This window comes from Argiope bruennichi, chromosome 10 (genome assembly GCF_947563725.1).
Source record: "Argiope bruennichi chromosome 10, qqArgBrue1.1, whole genome shotgun sequence".
In the NCBI taxonomy this organism is placed as follows: domain Eukaryota; kingdom Metazoa; phylum Arthropoda; class Arachnida; order Araneae; family Araneidae; genus Argiope; species Argiope bruennichi.
The window spans coordinates 107569596-107591779 of NC_079160.1; the positions used below are offsets into that span (position 1 = coordinate 107569596).

The 22184-nt window shown below is 28.9% G+C and overlaps 2 protein-coding genes across 2 annotated transcripts; both read left to right on the top strand.

Moving 5' to 3' along the window:
- Positions 1-83: 83 nt before the first annotated feature.
- Positions 84-2906, top strand: LOC129988779 (cyclin-dependent kinase 2-associated protein 2-like). Its single transcript, XM_056097049.1, has 2 exons — positions 84-208; positions 690-2906. The coding sequence occupies exons 1-2, from the start codon at positions 99-101 to the stop codon at positions 1045-1047; spliced, it is 468 nt and encodes a 155-aa protein (XP_055953024.1). The 5' UTR covers positions 84-98; the 3' UTR covers positions 1048-2906.
- A 1772-nt stretch (positions 2907-4678) lies between these two features.
- Positions 4679-20994, top strand: LOC129987706 (diphthine methyltransferase-like). Its single transcript, XM_056095655.1, has 8 exons — positions 4679-4964; positions 5951-6106; positions 6196-6515; positions 13236-13390; positions 13546-13615; positions 15998-16063; positions 16379-16542; positions 20807-20994. The coding sequence occupies exons 2-8, from the start codon at positions 5966-5968 to the stop codon at positions 20992-20994; spliced, it is 1104 nt and encodes a 367-aa protein (XP_055951630.1). The 5' UTR covers positions 4679-4964; positions 5951-5965.
- The last annotated feature ends 1190 nt before the right edge of the window (positions 20995-22184 follow it).

Here is a 22184-nt window from a genome sequence, read left to right on the forward strand (position 1 = left end):
TATTTGATTGTTTCGAAGCTATAATTCCTAAATTTATAGCAATTAATTCCGTTAGTGAGATCTAGAAAATAAAGGAAAAAAACTTTGACATAAATCTAATGCTTGTTACCGAAGAAGAACATAAAACATTCCCAGCAAATCGTCAATCGTGCTTCAGTGTTTACAATCATTTGAAATATTTTGAAGAAATCCAAAATTGGCTAAACAGGTAAATTTTAAAAATTATTTAAAAAAAAATACTATTATTTATAATATCATTAATGATTCTAAAACTGCGCAGATTCGATTTTTCGTTTTTCCGTCCGAAAAAAACAAAATCCATTTCGCATTGTGTTAAGCATGCAATAGTTTGGGTAAAATGTTTCCGTAAAAGCTTTCTAACGTGAAGCGTATTATTTATATGCTCATTTTCCTATGACCTGAAAATATTGAGAACATTAGCTTAATTGTTTGCAAAATACAATCCAATATAGTATGTATTAGCAAGTCTAAAATGTTGTTTTGCTTTCTAACGTGGTGGTTAACAAGGGGAATTATGAATTAAAGAATTGTTTCAACATATTTGCTGGGAAGCCTTTAAGAAATGGTATGTAGTTAATAAAGTATTATGAAGAATTATATTCTTTCACTTTATCACTGTTTTTAATTCTGCCCCATACTAATATACTAAATTTTTTTTTTCTTTGTAGAATAATTCAAAAAATGGACGAGGACAATCATTCCATTGATTCACCAGCACAAAGTAATCCTGGAACTCCTCTTCCAAGTAATCCAGGTACACCACGCAATGACAAAAATGATGATATTGCTCTTGTTTCTTCTACATCCTGTTATCCTATGCCTCAAAGTAGTTCAGGATCATCGCGACAACAGCCGAAACCCAAATATTCTCAGCTATTAGCAATCATTGAAGAACTTGGAAAAGACATTCGCCCTACATATGCTGGCAGTCGAAGCTCAGCTGAAAGACTAAAACGTGGTATAGTACATGCTCGTATTCTTGTAAGAGAATGCTTAATGGAGACCGAGAGAAATGCTAGAACATGAATCTCATGTAGTGTTTTTTCATCAAATAAAATTATTCATATGTCTGTCATCAAGTTACAAGTTTATTAGAGATAATATTAAACAGATAATAATGATTTAAATGAAATATTTTTGCTGAAAATATTCAATCAGAACAGGAAGATAAAAGTGTAAATTGTGAATATTTTCAGCTCATTTATCAAATGTACTGTCTTATAGTTTCTCATTTTAAGAAACGGAACTAGTAATTTTAAAATCTATGTAATTTTTTTTAACTAATGACAGCAGTTTTCATTTTGTATAAAAATGTTTGATTGAAAATGGCCATTATAAGTTGAGAAAGGTTTTAATAACATGTTTTTACATTATATTTGACTCACATTGCACTGTAAAGTTACTGCATATTGGTTGATGTTACACAAATGGAAATGTAGTTTTTTTTATTTGTCTTAACAAAAGGAAATATAAAATTAAAGTAATTCTTATATATAGTATAGAATATGTAACTATTGCTCTTGCATTTACAACAAGTTATTAATTTCTCTGTGCATAAATTCTGTATTTTACTCGTTATCAATACAAATCAATATTTATAAATAATTTAAGTTGTATTAAAATTTCTTTACTAATATAGTAGAATTCCAACTATTCAGATTAAATGGGACCAGGTCCAATTCAGATTATCAAATATTTGGATATTTGATCATAAAAGGTTATTTCTTAGAAAAAAAAATGAAATTAGCTTGTAATATATTAATTTTTTGACTCTAAAAACTGTATTCAAATTTTGCATACTTACATACTGTATAAAGTATTATAGTCTGTGTATTTTCTGTAGGCGGTTCAAGGTCACATTTGCTATCAGACAACCAATAACAAGGTAGAAAATGTGACCTTGAATTGCCTACAGAAAATACACAGACTATAGTGTTTGGACATGTGTATTGATTTTTTTGTCACCCACTTTTACTTGATAAAATTTTATTTGAAGATTTCTTTTTCCTTTTGAAGGTGATCTGAATAACTGAACTTCAAATAATAGAAGTTGCAATGTGTAACAATAAAACAAATCTCTAATGTCATCATATTGTATAAATTCAATTTTGTTTGTATGCCATTTGTATGTTAATTATGAACCAAAAATATTATCATTATCATTGCTCTAAAAATTTATATTTATTTAATGTAATATTTAATATGAAATTATCATTTTTGATATTTTAAAGTTATATCTGAAATTGTTAACTTATTGTAGGTTTTTTTTAGATAACCATATTTCATATTTATGAATGATAGATGTAAGAAATGATAACATATTTTATAAGCATGTAAAGTAATTTCAAGTGCTAATAGATGAGGGCCAAGAAAAGATTTTCTAAGTCCATCCAAACTATGTTTTATTATTATTCTCTTCTGTATCTATTTATTATTGATGTTCAGGTACTATTTTTTTGATCTTGTTCAAGCATTCTGAAATTTAATAATACTTTTATTTAATATTTTCACAAATGAAATGGTCTTATTTGTCTCTTATGATAAGTATTAAAGAATTTTATTGTTAAAATATTTTTCTGTTGTGCAATTAGAAAGTAAATTTTACATAGAAAATAGTATGAAAATTAAATTGTTCTTATTAAACACTTTTATTTATAATTTCGTATAAAATAAAGATTATTCCTCAATAGAGAGTGGTTCAGCATTGTATTTAATTTTTTTTAAAAATTGGATATAATAATTTAGTATTGTGAGATAAAAAGATCCTTATTTTGTTATACATAATTATCAGATACCTTTAATTTTTTTAGACATAAATATTATTAAAGAAAATATTTTTCTCTATTGTAAATCTTTTTGAAATCATGCTTGCATTTTAATTATCATCATTTGGTGAAATTAAAAAAATAATTGATTAAAATTAAACTTTTAGTAAATAAAGAAAGGATGAATTATTTTTATTTTTGTATATATTTATTGTTGTCAAATTAAAAAATTTTATTCTGAAATTTTTAAAATTATGAAATGTAATTGCGCATGATCAAATATTAGTCTTGAATAATTTACTTTTGATTGTTATTAATACTTTTCTGATTTCTAATGCATATAGCTGCTATATAATTTTTCATGGGAATGTATAAAATTCGATTGCAGATGTTCATATTAAAAATATTTGTATCAAAAATCTATGTACTTCAAGAAATCTTTTTGTAATAAAAAAAAACTTTTGGAAAACTGAATTATTTTTTTATTTTACACGTTCTTTAAAATAAATCAGTACAATGCTCATATTCATATATCATCTTTTGAAGTGTTGAAGGTTATTTCAGTTTCTAACTAAAACAGCAAATTATTGGTGGGGAATTCTGTATATTGTTATTAATTCTAAATTCACTACATTTAATTAAAACTCTGTCATAAAATATCTGCTTAATTTTTAAAAAATAATTATTCAAATGAATAGTTTATTATTTTTTTAAGTAACTTCTGAAACTATCTACTTTGCCTCTTTTAGTATTTCAATTTGTACTGAATTCTGTGTTATTTTTAGGTGAATAGCTGTTGTGACATGTTTTTATCTTGATTGAAATGAAGATGTTGTATTTAAATAACAAATTTTAATTAATTGAGCTATTCTGATTAATAGTGTTATTCTGTTTTTATTAATGAAAAGTAATTATAAATTTCTGTTTCTAACTGCAAAATGAGGAAAGAATTCAACCATATTTAAATAAAGTATTTTAATTTAAAGGAATGAATTTTGCTGGGGAAATATAAAATTTCTTTTAACGCAAATGGATTTGGAATACAAGATTTTTTTGAGATGTCTGAAAGCAAACAAATGTGCTATGATAAAAAAGTAAATTGACTTTAAGACTTGCTTTATATGGGAACTTTCTCTACTTTTTCTTGTATTCTTAAGTAGGAACTTTTTTTTCTTACCTGACTCTTAAAAAATTATATGTATACAGATAGTAATTCAGCTGATATATAAAGCAAACATTTGAAGCTAAGTTGAAAAATGATTAGTAATTGTTAATTAATTCACAAAGTAAGTCTTTATTATTAGTTCAATTTATTTGTTTAGTTTAAATAAAATCCTGCTGATATTTTGAATAGATTGGAAGATTTGAACAATGACTAGAAATGTACATCAGAGTAAACTAAAGTTTTAAAAGATACCAAATCTCTGAATATTTATTACAAAGTTTAGTCTATGTATGTTATTTTTTTATTGGTCATTATAGTTTTTAAAAAAAAATTTAGCTGAAACATTTCCATGGTAGGAGTATATGAATAAAATTATTTTCTTCCTTGAGTTGATTAATACGGATGATGTGCCTATAGGCAGTAATATAACTAGATTATATGTGGTTCTTGACAAATATCTAGGATTGAATCATTAAAAGGAAGAGAGGATAGATAATAACTGTGTTTATATGCTTATGGTATTCTGGTGAGGCTCTTCGCATTTTGATAGTCTTGTGTCTCTGGGGATATTCCATTGACACAGGGATTTTAAAATTAGGAGATTTTCATTTTTCTACTGCCAGTTGGATAATATTCTGTCTTCTTTTAATCAACTTTGTAGCGTGAATCCGCAATCTTCGACGAAGCAAGTAACAACTCAACTCCGTATTGAAACAACAACAACAACTTGGAAAAACTTGAAAAACGGAACAGCGTTGTGATCAGCAGCTGAAAAGATACTGAACTGTTTACTTTCGGAAATGCAGTCATTTAAACTTAATATGTATATAGAATAGCTTGTCTTGTCGTAGAAATAAATGTTATAGATATTTTTTCAAGGAGAGTAGTTTTTATCAATCACAGTAAAAGAACCCGTGTACCATAGGCGAGTACACGACAAACTTCTTGATAAATTTATTTTCTAGTACTGTTCTTTCATCTTATATTTCATGATTGTATATGCTATTTATAAAGTAAGTTTAGATTGATTAACTCTTCATTGGTCAGTTAAATAGTATCAGAAATTTTGTGAGTAAAATAGTGAAAGGGGAGAAAATATTTTCCTACTACAATTTCATTTTAAAACTATACTTTGAGATTTTGCTCAATCATAATCCAAAAGTCTGCAATTGAGAAATAATAATTTAAAGTTAATGATATATGAAAATGCAATAGAACTATAATGGAAGCTTAGAAACAGTTTTAAGCAAATTCAACTGTTATATTTGTTTATTTTATCAAATTTAAAATTATTATGAAATTTGAACACTCTTCAAAAGACAATATACAACTAACTATTTTTCATTCTGTTGCATTGCGTTGCTAGTAATGTATAAGCTAGAATGGTCATCAGTTTAAAAACAAATGCCAAATGTAAGATAATGTGTATATTTACTTTAGTGTGAACATTGAAAGTAAACTTAGTTTAATTAATGCAGGCTTTATAATCATTAAAACTGTAATTACATTCTTATGGAGACATGCTGCATAGTTCTACTTGTTATAAGAAAAATGTCAATTATATTTACTTTTTTTTTTTTTTTTTGTTATAAACAGCTAAAAGATTAAAAGCCTTTGGGCCGAATTTGGGTCACAGTAATCCCTAAAAAGGGAAAATCTAGCTCGCGTCTTCCCTGTCCGATGGGAAATTCAGTCAGTTTTGATAAAGGCATGGCCGATTGAGTTTGGAATTGGTAAACTGGTAGTAATAATAATTTAAATGGCTCTGGATTTATTACCTTTGTGTTTCGATGTTTTTTATGTTGAATCCGTGTCGTCCAGTATTTGTAAAATGTGTGTGATGTAATAAAAGATCAAAAGACAAAAAGACTGATTATTTGAAATACGCAAAAACAAAAATGTATATTTGATACATCCTTTTCTTGAAATTCGTTGAGGCAGAAACATTGGTTATGTTCCAAATATTCAAATAATTTATTATTTTATATTTTATTTTCAGATTACTTGATTTAAAATGGATGCCGCGAAGGAAAATCTTTACTCTGCTAAATTTATTTTAGCTGAAAAAATGGAATTTAATGCCGATTCTGTTGAATGGTGCCCTTTCCAAGAATTTTCACAATACATGACGTGTGGAACATATCAATTAGATGAAGTATGTTTTATATTTTTGTTAAATATATAAAAACATTATCTCTTAGAATCTATTTCTGTCTCATCATTACTATTTTTCTTTTCCCTTAGGATGAAACTCCTTCAGATGACATCCAAACTCGTAATGGTAGCATTACTTTATATTCTTTTACAAATGCTTTTGACAATGCCAACGCAAAATTAGAGAAAATAGATATTGCACAATCAGGTGGAGTTCTGGATCTCAAATGGTGTCCTCAATTGATCAATGGTGAACCAGTGCTTGGCGCTGCTTGTAGTAATGGTAAAATCATTCTTCTCAGAATGAGCTCTAACAGCAGTAGAATTCATTTACAAGAATTAATCAATCTTAACCTTTCACTCGAAGAGAAAAAGATGATTCTATCTTTAGATTGGTCTTGTCAAGAAGGGTAACTTTTTTTTTTCCATTTTTAAACGTTATTTGTATTTATTTCTTAAATGGAGCCGGAGTTAACCACTTTTTTACTTAATCAATAAATTGAAAAATTTTATAAGCTCCATAAATAAATATTGCATAAAGATTAAGAACATACATCAATTTTCAAAGTTATATTTCTTGTTCACAGTAATAAATATAACATTAAAATCTTATTAATTACTGGAGGAGACGAATATTAACTGATATTAATTAGAATGTATATATCCTGGACACCAATCTTCGAGAATTCCATAGAGATAAAAACTTAATTCGTCTTTTTTACTCTCTCGTGAACGAAATAATCGTGTAGTCGTCAAAAAAATTTAAACTCGAAATTTTGAAGAACCTCCATGTTTCCTTCGTGAGGTTTGAGAAATTCATTTTTGGAAAATGTCTGCCTATCTGTGAACAGGATCATTCAAAGCCAGTTTGAGCTAGAGAAATGAAAGTTGGTATATATTCTTTAACCATTATTTATAGATTTGTATCAAATATTGAATGAAATCCATTCTGTCCAACTATCTAAGTGAACACGATAAATATAAAATCGATATAATAATCGATAACTATTAATCGATATAATATAATCGATAACTTTATCGATAGATAAAATTCGATAACCTGAATTAACATCTATAATGTAAACACATTTCATATTTTGGGCCCAAATCCAAAGAGGACTTGACCGTTTATCGGTTTGTAATTTCAGAAACATGCAAGTTCGATAATTCTAAAACGTAATGAGTTAAATATACGAAATTTGGTATGTGGTTGTGCGACTACAAGTATTGTTTTGTGTCAAATTTTTATTTCAATCCGTTGGGAAAAACGCGTCTAAAACACATTCGATTTGTGGATACTATTAACCGCAAGCCAGGGATCAATTGCCAAAAATCTCGCCATGAATGAGACGACAAATTCAGTGAAAATGCTAAATTCACGCCAAGAGTTAATATTTCGTAACTATTGTCGCCAATGCTATCCAAGGCGTTCTCTGGAATAATACCTTTATTAAAAAGCATGCGAGAACGTTTTGAGGAGACGACTTCCTCTGGTTCAAAGTCAATTCGGATAAAGGAACAAAAAATAATCACTGAAGATCATGTTAAAAAATTGTATGCATCGGGCTAAACCTATGAGATGGGACAATGCAAGCCCCCTCTCTCCTTTCCCTTTCTCAACTTCGAAACTAGATATATTTTAACTGATTTTAAGCTGCTTAAAAATTATAAAGTAATATAAAACTTAATGTTGGTAATTTAAAAATATTTTTGAATAATGCCTCAACATTTAAATAATATTTGATACGATTTTCAAGTTGCATGTGCATGAATTAAATTGTTCTGAAATACCGCAAGTAAAATATCGCGAGTTCGCAAATTGTACAGACTAAGTCTATGGCAAAGGATACCGACGTGCTGCGATTGGTTTAAGCCTTGGCATCTTTTTGGCAATGTTTTGCCAAAAAGATGCCATACGGAAATATATTTTTATAAAAATAAATAAAATATGTGAATTTATCCTCTCCCCCCTATTTTTTACGGTTTACAGGTAATATTAATCTGGAACACATATACAGCGGAAAAGATCAAATCCTGAAACCTAAATTCAGGAAATATAAAAATTACAATTTATTAAAAATATTTTTGTGTGTGTTTCTTCTTAGTATTATTTTGACATAACTAAAAAAATTAGCTATGAAATAACACATTCCGTTAAAGTTTACATATTTATACGTTTTGGGCACTAAGTAATCATATTCTTAATATAGTTGATGGGAAAGTAACAAACGTTCAGCAACAAGTTTCAATGACTGCATAAATTATCTAATAAAGGCACGAAAATCATAGAAAAATAAGAATTATTTAATTTCTGCATCATATGTTCATTTAGTTTTTATACTTCTGTGCATAAACAACATTAGTTACTAGTATTATTATTAATATTTATTATTATTAATTAGTATTAGTAGTATTACTAGTAATATTTAGAGAAAACAATTATATTAATAAAAATTAGATCGTGTTGATATTCACTCGTATCTTCCATAAAACTAATGAAAGGTACAAGGTTTGAGCCAAATAAGCGAAAACTACACTATTATGAGTGCAAAACATTGCCAAAAAGATGCCAAGGCTTAAACCAATCGGAGCACGTCGGTATCCTTTACCATAGACTTAGTCTGTACAATTTGCGAACTCGCGTAAATATCCAGGTCTCGGAGTTTGTAGATGGTTACTTATTTAATAATACGGCCAGCGGACACAGTATATCCTTACTGTCCTATTGTTAACTGTAACTAATGTAGGACAAGAGATTTTCTTTTTCTTATATCTACACAAAAAGAAGCTCATTCAGATGAGATTCAGTGAGTATGGAATAACCTATTTTGGTGAACATCTGGCAGAGTTGAGAAGCCAGATGGCTATTTTGGCTAACATCTGGCTTCTGAACTCTGCCAGATGTTCGCCAAAATTCCAATAAAATAGACCTTCAATTTGCTCATAACTTATATTTTATGCTTTTATTCTGATGATAATTGATTAAAGTGAGGAACTTTTTTATATGTTAATCATTTATGTACCAGTATACAATTTTGGAACTCCTAGTAGATTGTATATTTTTTCTTGAAAATATTATGAATATCTTATTGTCAATCAAAAATTTAATCAAACGAAATATTTCATAATTTTTAACTAGTGTTTTTGGATTTGAAATTCTATTGTAATTAGATTAATCGTTCCAAATAATGTAGAACTTCCCCACCCATATTCGAAGGTATAGAGAAGAAATATTGTAATCGTCAAAAATTTTGGTCTCGAGATTTTAACGAATTTTTGTATTTCAAACCACTCTAAGTCCGAAAAACACATTTCTCTTTTCCTCGCACATGAAATATATGTAAAGAAAGCGTTGCAATTCAAGATTTTGTCGAATCTTCATGTTTCACTCTTCTCTGGAATCTGGGGGAGAAAAAAACCCCGCATTTGCAGCATTATGTATGTCTATCTATCTGTGAAAGCGATAGCTCAAAAACACTTTGAGTTCTACATATTATATTTGACATAAGATCTCTACTTTATATTTGCAGATTTTTTTTATTAAATCTTGAACGAAATTTATTCAGATGCAGTCTGTCAGTACGGCTGTCCAAATATAAGCAAACATGATAACTACAAAATAGGTAGAGATAAATAGATAGCATTTGCTAAGGAAGTTTAATATAAGAAACATAGACATGTTTCAAATTTGGAATCAGATCCACAAAAGACTTGGCCACCTGTCGGTCTGTATTTCCACAAGCATGTAAATGCTATAACTGAAATATGCTAAGATTTAAATATATGAAATTTGATATATGATTTTATGACTATATTTGTAATTCTCTGTCAAATTTTGGTTTTATCCGGTCGGGAAAAAAAATCATCTAAAACACATATTCGGTTTTCTGGTATTTGTGTATTAATTGCATACCACTCATTGATCGTCCTAAAAATAGTACTGGAGTGTCTAAATGTACTTGAGAAAGGAAAACACCTTCTCTGGTTGTATCAAGAGAATTAGATAGTATAGCAGTCTAAAAACGTTATTATGTTAAAAATCATTATTCTTAAATTGCTATGAAATTTCAATGACAGTGATTTCATATTATATCAATATCCTTGTTAAAGTACGTCAAAGGTGTGAAACTCTTTTAAAATTATTGAATTAATAATTATCATTATGAATGAATTTAAATAGAGTATAAGGTATTTGTTCCTTAAACTTACAAGCTGTAGGTATCTTCATAATTAGAGATTACTTATTGCATAAAATCACAACTACATATATCTCTAAGCCTTTTGTACTTTATTACAATGTGATATATACTTAGTGTGGCTAAACATCTTATAAAATCACATAAACGATTCTTCTTTATATGTGTATTTTAGTATACAACATAACATGTTGGGGCCGGGATAGCCTGGTTGTTACGGCGTTGGATTCGCATCCCTTGGGTTGCGAGTCCGAGCCCCGCCAGCCGAAGATACTTCGTGTGTGAGGTGGCTGGCGCACGTATAAATCTGTCGTGTTCACAAAGTCCCCCATGCCGAGAATAATACCACTGGGGGTACTGGATCAGGGGTGATCGTTCTCTGAGTCAGGTCTAAATTACGATCTGTGGATGAGTGAATGAAATGCATGAATAAAATCCGCCCCGTAAAAAGGGTTGTGACTTGTGTGTAGCTAAGTCGTACTCTTGGCCCTAGATGGCGCTACTGAAAAAACAAGAGACGCATCCTTGGCTTAAAATCGCTGACTTCTAAAGTCAGTGGGCTTGTCTATGACAAATGCCTTTAGAAACAACAACAACATAACATGTTTCTTAAAAATTTCGTACAGTTTTTTAAATTCAGGTGAATAATTTTGTGTAACAAAAGGGATGTTGTTGCTTAATTATTATATAGAGTGTTCATAAATGAATGTCCCAAGTTTGCAGGGCTGTTAAAAGAAAGCAAAAGTCTTGTTATTTATCGGAAATGGAAAATAAAAATTGAAAGTTTAAATTCAGCACCGTTATGAGTGTTCGATGTGAGCCTCTCCAGAAACTCGAAAGATATCAAAGCTGTAACTCATCCCAACCTTTTTTTCGTCATGTTTAAAGGTGGTAGATATGCGTGTCTTTAGTTCGTCAACATTAGTTGGTAACGGTGGAACAAACACCTGTTGTTTGCTGTAGCCCTAGTTGGGGAGGGGGGATCAACTCTTGCCATACACACATATCTGCAGCCTTTCAAAATTTCACACCAGACATACAGAAAAAAGTGTGGGTTGAGTTACTGTTTCTCTCGAATATCCATCGTCTTCCTGGAGAAGCTTACACTGAGCCCGTATTGAATTTAAACCAACTATTATTTTTGATTTCCGATGAACAACAGGGGTTGTTTTTCTTAAAGCCCTGCAAAGTTGGGATATTCATTTATGAACATCCTGTATATAGGATGTAATAAGTATTGCACAATTAGTCAGTGAATCTTACTAATAAAAAATACATAGAAAAATTAATATTGCTCTTTTCCCTTATATGTATGAACTGTTCATGTCTAAAGAATCAAATTAATTGTGTTAGAGAACTCTACATGAACATACTGTTACGGATTTCCCTCTATCACTATCAATCCGTCGGGTTCGTTTATTTGTGTGTATTTAGTGGTTGTGTATGGTATGAGGATAACACAACACAATGATCAGTCCTTTCAGTAGACGAACACACAACACGTTTATTGACACTACGACACACAGGACAGCACAAAGAAGACAACTATATACAGCATAGAGAAGACAATTATCTTCAGCCGAGACGTGCACACAGCAGCACACAACAAGACTCTACTGCAGACAGTAGCGCACAGCTTAGTTCAGCACTAGCTTGACTCCGTCGCTGCTCTGCTAATCTCTGGAAGACCCGTGGTTTACCGTCGATTCCGACTACTATTCCGGCAGCTGCAGACTGCCTTCTTTTATAGGTCTCAGGAGGCGGGGCTAGAAGCCTCTCAACCAATCAGGAACTTTCGAGGCGTATCTCGGTTCCCAATGTACGGATCGGGAAAATTCTCGATGTTTCGGGCATAATCTATTTTCGCGCCAAAGTCGCAAAGTTTGTCGCCAAGCTCTGGGACCTCCGACGCAACACCCGGAATCTGTCCAATACTGATGACTGTAAAACAGTCTTTCTGATGATGGAACCAACTATGCTGGGAAGTAGCATCACAGATTCGTAACAATACACTTTGAATTGCTGCATGCTAAGATTAAAAAAAATTTCTATATAAATTTTACTTTACTTATAAACCTGCACTTTGGCATTAATTAAAATAGCTCACATGACTGAATGAATGTTATTATTTTCTAGCGCCATTATTCATCTTCAGGTTTTCATTCCATTTATGGAGTCAGAGAATTAATTTAAATTAAAAAATTGAACTTGGTAGTTAAATTTTTCTTGTAAAAATAATTAGTCAACATTGGTTTGGCAATTGAGCAGCAATTCTCCATTGCCTATGAAACCACATGAAAATTATATTGAATTTTACATTTTTCTGCCATAAAAGATTTACGGCTCATTCACCAGAATTTTCTGTAAATTATTGTAATAAAATATTTTAAAGTTATGCAATAAAATATTTTTAAGTGAATGCTGTAAGCTGGTCTCCCAACACGAGGCTTAGTTTGTGACCTTTAATCGAATGTTAATTAGTCCTGAAGCATTTGTATTATCCTCACTGAATATTTGTTATAAATGAAATTTTCATTGATCTGATATTTTATTCTTAGCTCTATATTTATGTAATTATAGAATTTCATATTCACGAGATATTTTTTGCCATACACTCACATATAACTGATAGAAAGCTCATTCTTTATATCAGTATGGTATAGAATTTAGGTGAAGAATGTCTCAACTCAAATTTTATTTTCATTAATAGATTGCTACTCAAATTATTTCCATATATCGGAAGTAAGTATTTTTAGCAAAAAAGAAATATAATGCAATATGAATTTTTGATATACTCAATTTAGGCATGCTTTGAACGTATGAAACTAAAATTCCTCATTAATGTAGTATTAAATATGTATGAATTAATTAGATGCACATTTTAAAACAATTTATCTTTTATGTTTGTTGTTTCATAATCAGTTCTTCTTTTAGGTCAATAACTACCATAGCTTCAGATACGAAAGGGAATTTAAATTATGTTGCCCTAAGAGAGAGTGAGTTATCTTTGTTGGAAAGTTGGAATGCTCATGGCTTTGAATCATGGATAGTTGCATTTGATTATTCACATCCGAATGTGGTATATTCAGGTAAGCATTTATTTCTTTTAATCAAAATGTAACTATCTGTTCAATATCCGTGATATGGATATTGGACAGATTTAGATTTGGTATATGAAACCAATCTAGTAAATTATTTTATGATTTAAGAAGTTGATTATTATTTTTATTAAATATCTATTTAGGTGGCGATGACTGCCGTTTAAAAGGTTGGGATTTAAGAAATGTATCATCTGCTACTTTTATAAATAAGAGGTATGCAATTTATAGATGCCTTAAGTTCAATTTCGGCAATTTCTGTTGAATGGTTTTGAAATTTGAAAAGATACTCTTTTAAAGTTAAATTGTTTTTTTATTGTATTGATCTGATCTTCTTATGAATGTAGAATTTATAAAATTTCTATTTTATAAAAATAACAGTTATTTAAATGTATAACTTATTTAGTTAAAAAAATTTAATATCCAGAAGTGTAACCAAGAATCACACAAAGATAAACCTTTTGGTATTTTTATATCATATTTTTATATCATATCATTTTATATCATATTTTCATTCATATGATATGTGCCCAGGGTGCCATATCATATGAAGATATGGCACCCTGGGCACATCTTCACACTACATATATTCTCTTTTCTTTTAGCTATACATATGAATTTTCTCTTATTTAAATACACCTAAATCTCTCTGCTCATGTATACTTCTTATTTTTATGTATATATGATAAGAAACAACAACAAAAAAACAACAAACAACATAAATACATATAATATTATGTCTGGAAATACTTTAAAGTAGTGATTTTGCCTGTTTAAAATTGAAACAATGAAGAAACTGAATGAGTTTTTGTGGTTTAAACAGAATAGAAAATGAGGAATTCTAGGTTTATACTAATTAATAATTTATTATGATGGCATTTCTTCAACAACAAACCAAGAAGTCTGCAGTTGCCAATAGTATCAGCTTGGAAAATTTATGAAGTCAAAATAGTATTGTTTTGTTTAATTTTTTGAAATTAAATATGATGGGAAGACTAAAAATGTACCATGAAAATGATCGAAAAATTTTTGTAAGAAAAAGTACTATACTATATAGGATCCAACAATCATTTCAGTGTTTCATCAAATAAGAAATATTTAAAAAAAATTAATAATCCTCAAAATATATTTAATAATATTTACTCTCATTGTTTCAATGATATTTTATATATATATATTTTATTTTAGTATTAAACCTTTTAAAAATTTAATTGTTAAATACAGGTGGTTATAATTAAAGTTCCACTTTGAAATTGTCATAAAAGGAAAACTACTAGACCAAATGTTATCAAACTTCGTAATAGTTTAAAGGTGGTCATGGGAATTTTTTTTTGCACCAAAAAAATTTTAAAAATCACCACCAGGGGGGGGGGATGGTGCTGTATACAATATTGTTAAACAAAATAGGACATGAAGACATTGTTTTAAAATATGTTTAATCGTTTCTGAAATGTGTTACAAAACATGTACAATGAGGCATTTATTATTTTCTGAAAGCAAGTTAAATTGCATTACTGCATTCTCATCAAGAATTCTTAGCATATCCCTTGGCGTATTCCTCTTACTGAATGATACCTTTGCATAGCACGCAAATCAGTGCTGTCGCATTCATAATAACATTTAACGAGAAAAGCATGTTTAGAGACATCGTCGATTCGTAACAGTGAGAAGTCTGAAAAGCAGGCTCTGGAAAACCAAATAACGTGTAAAGCACATCTGCATAAATCATTTACATCTTCCTGCCGTAAGCCAATGACAAGACATTGCGGTTTTGCATAACCCCATAAACAGCTTCTTCAGAAACGATTAAACACATTTTAAGTCGATGTCTACATGTCTTATTTTGTTTAACAATAATGCATACAGTTCTATTCCCCCCTGGTGGTGAATTTTTGAAATTTTTTTCTTTTAGTGGAAAAGAAATTTTCATGACCTCCTTTAACCCATTAAAGGGCCATTTTTTTCTAGTCATATTATGTTAAATTATTTTTAGGCTTGAAATTAGAATAAGAAAAAGGATTCATTTAGCTTATTAGATAAATTTAATTTGATTAATTAATTAATTTGGTTAATTAATAATTAAGTAACAAATCAATACACATCATTTTGTGTGAGATAAAGAACTGAAGCATCTAAGTTTCTGACTTACTAAAAAAATTTGTCAGAACTGATGCCAACCTACATAATTTCATACAAAGATTGATAAATTTGGTGGGAAGCATACTTCCCACGGCCCTAGAAAGGATTAAACTATTGCCAAGTTTGATAACATTTGGTCTAGTAGTTTTCCTTTTATGACCATTTCAAGTGGAACTTTAATTATAACCTTATAACCACCCTGTAAATCACCTCTTACATGGAAGGAAATTAGAAAAATTAACTGAAAGTTCATGCATCCTTAGAGGTATAACTCAAATATAACTAATCATTGTACAGATATACGAGTATTTTCGTATTTATTATGAAAATATTTATGATTTTTTGATCTGATGAATTTAGTCTCTCTCTCTCTCTATATCTTTTTTTAGTAATATGAAATTATTTTATATTTTAATTTCGCCCTGTAGTAGAATCTATATTTTTGTCTCATTTTTCTAGCCATTCCATGGGCGTGACAGCTATATCCAAAAGCAAATTAAATGAACATTTGTTAGTTACTGGAAGGTAAATACTTTTCTTTCTCTATTTTCATAATTATGCTAGTTCATTGTTTTAAAAGAATACTTTCTTATCCAAAGCATAAAAAAAAGTATTGTAATTATCAGAACATGCTACCTCAGAATTTTGATAAATTTCTGCATCATTCTCTTTCTAATCCTTTTCTTTTTATTCATTATATATAAAAATGAATAACTCACAAGATTTAATTAATCTAATATATTTGTTGATAATTCAAAATTAATAAGTTATTCATATATTTCATAAAATTGCTTTATTTTTAATTAATTTATTTATTATTATTGTTATTCCTTTTCAAAGTTATGACGAAAATGTGTTCTTGTGGGATGTAAGATCTATGAAAATTCCGATATCAGAAATTTCATTAAATGGTGGTATTTGGAGATTAAAATGGCACCCTCAAAATCCATCATTTCTATTATCAGCATCAATGCATAATGGATTTCATGTTCTATCTATAGAAGGTGAGTTTCTTCTTTGTTGCTGCAAAAAAGCAATTTTTAACTTTAATATAATAGTTTATTTTTCTTTTTGAAATTTTTTGTTTTTGTTTTGAATATATAAAAACATTACAATTTTAAGAGGAATTTTTTTAAAATTTTATTTTAAAATTACAAAGGCATGAGAAAAAAGTGAACGTAAATTAATCATTTCATAAGTTCATCATGTAATCAACGACACTATCTATGACAGTCCAGATGTTATGCAAATTTGACTTGTAGAGGCTTAACATAAATTTTATCCAACAATATTTATAGCATTTTACTATTTATTACATTGAACAAGTTTGTACACTAAGGACTTAAGGAATAAATGAAATTGAAAATAATTAAACTATTTTTGTGAAATCAGTGTTTTTATTGCTCAAAAGATCTTTAATAAGTCTAATAACAAAAACAATTATTTAAAATAAATCTGACATGTGAATAAATAAAGAATATTAGAATAAATTTACAAAATGTGATTTTTGTTCTATTTTCTTGCTGGTTTCGTAGCTAATTTCTTAATATTATCATCATAATTTTTTTTGCTTCTAGTTCGATACCTAAGATGGCTAAGGTCGTAAACTGTTATTCACTAATGCTATATTTCAAAAAAAAAAATTTTAGTATTTTAAGTCTTGAGAAAGATCTTTCATCACATGCAGTATTAAATGGTAAGGTCAATTTAACGTTCAGAACAATAACAAAATCTAGTAGCTGTTTAAATAAATTACTTTTAAATAAATGTAGTATATACTATGATGTTGACTTTGCTTTCAAAAATAAATCAATACATCAATATTGTTTTTCAAAATCGCCTTTAATCACTGTCACGGTTAAAAATATTACTACGAAAAATTTTCCGCACAAAATTCGTAAAGTCAACGGATTCGCTATAGTAGGTTTATGATGACACTCAAGAAGCGCAATAACAAATAATGACGTTTATTAACTTGAATACAACAGACGAGACGTACACGAAAACAGTAGTATAACAAACAGCAGCACTCTAATGGCTAATCGATAGTATACAACCTTAATAGCATACAAAGAGTCAAACAGAACTCAGCAGGAAGAGAGAGTTCAGACAACTATTCACGTCCATTCAAACATCTTCTATTTTCCACTGTCTCCTTACTTTAGCTATAATCAAGTGCCGACTGACTACATATGACTGACCACTCAACGCACGACTTGATGCTGTTTCAATACTTGACTCTAAGATTCGCCGCAAGGCACAATTCTGAATCCACTAATTTGAACTTTCCTCAACGCTCACGCTTCGTTGAACTGATACAACTAATTTGTTGACGATTCAACTCTGATTGCACCGACTTGGTCTGTGGGCTTTTTATAGCTTCTGAGGCAGGTTATAGAAAGTTTTCAAGGGTCGTTATTATTGGCCCTATCACCAAAATTCCCAGAGATTTTAGAATAATCCCTTTTGTCGCCAAGGCCGAGGACCATTCATCCAGCATCCGACCAGTATCCAACAAAGCTATTTGTCAAACTGTCTCCCTCGCGATGGAACTAATTGCACTTATCGTCTAACATTATTGAATGTACATATCATATTCAAACCAATTGTGTGAGGGAAAAAAAACAAAAAAAAAAAAACAGAATTTTTCTTAATTTTTTCAGTTTCTCGTTAATTTATTTTTTCTTCTGATATAAAAATTGAAGTAGATGGCGTTTTTAAAGCGAGGAATTATTACAGTTCTAATTTAATGCAAAAGATCTGCATGAAATCGGAATGGGAAAAAAAGGGAAGGGAGAGGTTGAACACATGTTCCAATGATACTCAATTTTCAATATAGGAGAAAAAGTCAAAAATATATGACATGATTTAGTTTGGTTGTATAATTACTTTAAATGTTTATATAATTACATCCTTCTTTACATTAATAAAAATTTGCTTGAAAATACGAAAAAAAAAAAAAAAATTAAAAAGAAATCTTAATACGTAATGTTGATAATTTATTTAGGATGGCGATAAACTGCATGAGAAAACATTTAAATGTACGTAATTAGTACTGTAGATAAAATTAATGCGATCGCGATAGTGATAATAACATTTAGAAATCTATGATTATTACTATTGGTAATTTTGTTTTGATGGTAACGTTCATTTTCTAAAAACTAAGCGTATTAACTTTTCGCACTATTGACGTCAGTATAGAGCATAGTTTTGTCTTTGTTTTCTCGAATACTTATGACATTGTGGCACGTGTTCCAGAATAGTTTTATCTTCCCAAATAAAATTATTTTGCGAATGTGCCCAACAAAATTTTTTTATATATTTGAAAATTAACTATATCATTTTCTTATCTAAGGAAAATTTAAAACATGTAAGGTATTTAAGCAATGTAGCTTATATTAATGAAAAATATGTTTATTTTGTTAATTTTTTTATCTGTTTCATTAAATTTCTTCTTGATATAGAGTTTTGTATTGTATTACTTTCTGTGTAAATACATAATTTTACTTAATGCTGCTTAAAAATGGTTTAAGAAATATTTTACAATACACAGAATTCAGGACCAAATTAATAAGTAAGGCGGTTGCTTATGGGCCTGCAACTTTGGGGATCCCCGAGGTCTTTTTTGTGGTTACCTAAAAATTTAATTTTAAGTTGTCATTTAATTTACAATACAGGGCTGGATTATTAAATAGGCAAAGTAGATCTTACAACTTTAGAAAACTCCATCCCGCAAGATTTTTTTTTTTTTTTTTTTGCGGTATTTTGACATTTATTTAATTTTTTGCTTTCATTTGTTTATAAAGACAATGCAATCAAAGTTATTCAAATTAAAATACAGTATTGTTTCATTTAATTTTCGAACATTATCTCCTAACATTCCTAACTAATTAGCATTTGCATGTTTTATGTTATTTTACTATTCTAAAATAATGAAATGTTTTATAATTTTAAAATTTATTTTATTTTTAGATTTATTTATATTGCACCAAAAAACATTTATTTAAAACATTTCTTGCCTACTTCAGTTTTGGATTATTTTTTATATGTGATATACTTAAACTAATTTTTTAAAAAGCGATCTGCAATTAAGTATTTTACTTTTTCAGTTATCAAAATTTGGTACTTAAATCTATCTATATAAAAATTAAGTTAAAATATTTGATTATAATATAAGGATTAAATTAAAATATTGATTATTTGATTCTTAGTTAGATAAAATATATAATTGTTTCTAAAATTTTTTAAAAAAAAGAGGGCCCTGATATTCGCATTGCTTGATTCTGTTTTGTTTAACCTAGCTCTATTACAATACTTTTTAAAATAAAATCTTTAAATTGAAAAGCCATTATAATTTTGTGACATTATTCTAACAACAATCCTAATTAATTACCTTTTCAAATTTTATTTTACTTTGTCTTATGATTCTAAAGAAATATGTTGCTTTATAAAAATATTGCTTTAAATTAAAAAATGCGATCTTATAATTAAATAATAGTATTTAGGTTGTGTTAAAAAGAGCTTTTCATTTTTTAATATTTTTTTATAATTAAAACTGTAGAACTTAGAGAATAATTAAATAACTGTTCCTGAAACTCTTCTATTATTTTAACCTACCTCATAATAAAATTATAAAGAGTCTCGTCCCTCTTCATGCTTGATTTTAATTTGAACAAGTTCGATTGCATTGTCCTTATAATTTTTGTTGTTGTTGTTGTTACTTATGCCACTTTATAAGCCCGCTGACAGATCTGTCCGCGATTTAAGCAGGGTGAGCGTCTCTTGTTTTTTCAGTAGTGCCAACTAGGGCCAAGAGTACGACTTAGCTACTCCATGCGTCACATTCGCTTGCGCAACCCCTTTTTACAGGGGGGGGGGGGCTCATTCAAGTACCTCACTGATAGAACACAGAAGAACAACAACCATGCCCGAACCCGGACTCGAACCCGGGATCACGGGACGTCTTCCCAGATCACGGGGAAGACGCGCTACCCCTATGCCAAGTCGCCGGCTGTCTTTATAATTAAATGAAAAAAAAAAAAAAAAACTGAATAATTTTTAAAACACTGCAAAAATTTCTTGAAAGATGGGGACCACCTAAAAGTGTGAAGCACCCTAGGCAGTTGTCTACTTAGCCTATTAAATAATCTGGTCCTGGAGGTCAAGTATTTTGTAACTTAGCTGAATGACTGGCAAATTATTTTTATTTATTTATTTTGGATTGTTAATAATAAAGTTTTATAATACCTCCCGTTTTTCTTTTACTAGATGGTGCACTGAAAGAAAAGGCTCATTACAATAAACATGAATCCCTTGCATATGGTGTGGATTGGCGTCTTCAGTCAAATGAAACTGGTGAAACTACGGCAAGCGATACAGAAAGATGTGTGTCTAGCCTTGTTGCCTCTTGTTCTTTTTATGATAAATTGTTACATATATGGGAAGTAAATAATTAAAAGATTTTTATATTAATGTAAGTGTTTTAATTTCATATATATATATATATATATATATATATATATATATATATATATATATATATATATATATATATATATATATATATATATATATATATATATATATATATATATATATATATATGCGTCCGTGCATGCGTGTGATATAATTTTGCAGATGCGTGGAAAAGAAGACAAGTTTGACATTAAATTCACTTCATCATGCCCACTGGGAGGATCGATGATACGCATCTGTTTCCATCTTGATATTAGAGCAAAGAGTTTGAAATTTTTCTTTTGGAACTTTTACTTTGAGAGTTCTTTGCCTTGTCATATATGTTAAGCCCCGCTCCTATCGCCCGTTACCTTTACGGATATGATTGTAAATCTGCCATCTGGCCCATTCTAGGACTAATCTTTTATGTCAGAAATTTGTTAGCAATTTTTTATGTCAGAAATAATGAAATAAAAAAGTATTATTTGGAGCAGGAAATAAGAGAACATTTTAAAATAAAATAATGGCTAATTTAAGATAAAAATTAGGAAATTAATTACACTTTAAATTAAATTAAAAAATGGAATTATTTACATACATATGCATATTTCATATTCTTTTGGAAATGAAAGAAATCTTTTCTATGAATTAGAACGTAAATTTAATAACGATTAGAAGACTTAATTTCTAATTACCTTACTTACCACTGACACCTGTTTTGCAATTATTCAGTAGTAGTTGCTTTTGGAGATTACTTAGTACGCCAGGATTCATACTTCCTAAAAATTTTAATAAATATTTTTTGGTAGCTTAGTCCTAATGACTTTCTCAAAAAAATATTTTTAAACATGGGTATAAAAAAAAGGATGAAATATTAACAGCAACAATTAAAACAAATTGAACTTCATTTTAACCATGGAATATGTTGCTTCAAAATATACTCTAAATAAATTTAAATATTTATTAAAAACAAAACAAAAAAAGAAATACAGAACTAAAAATTATTATCACTGAAAAATAATTTTTAAATTTTAAAATGATGGAAAAATCATTTTTGTGCTGAATATTTTTGTAAATAATCGAGGAGAACATCAAAATTTAGCTTAATTTTTAATAATTAAAATTTAAAAAAATCTCTTCTCACATTTCTTTCCTCCAAATTATACAGAGTGATCAGGAAATAACAGAAGGT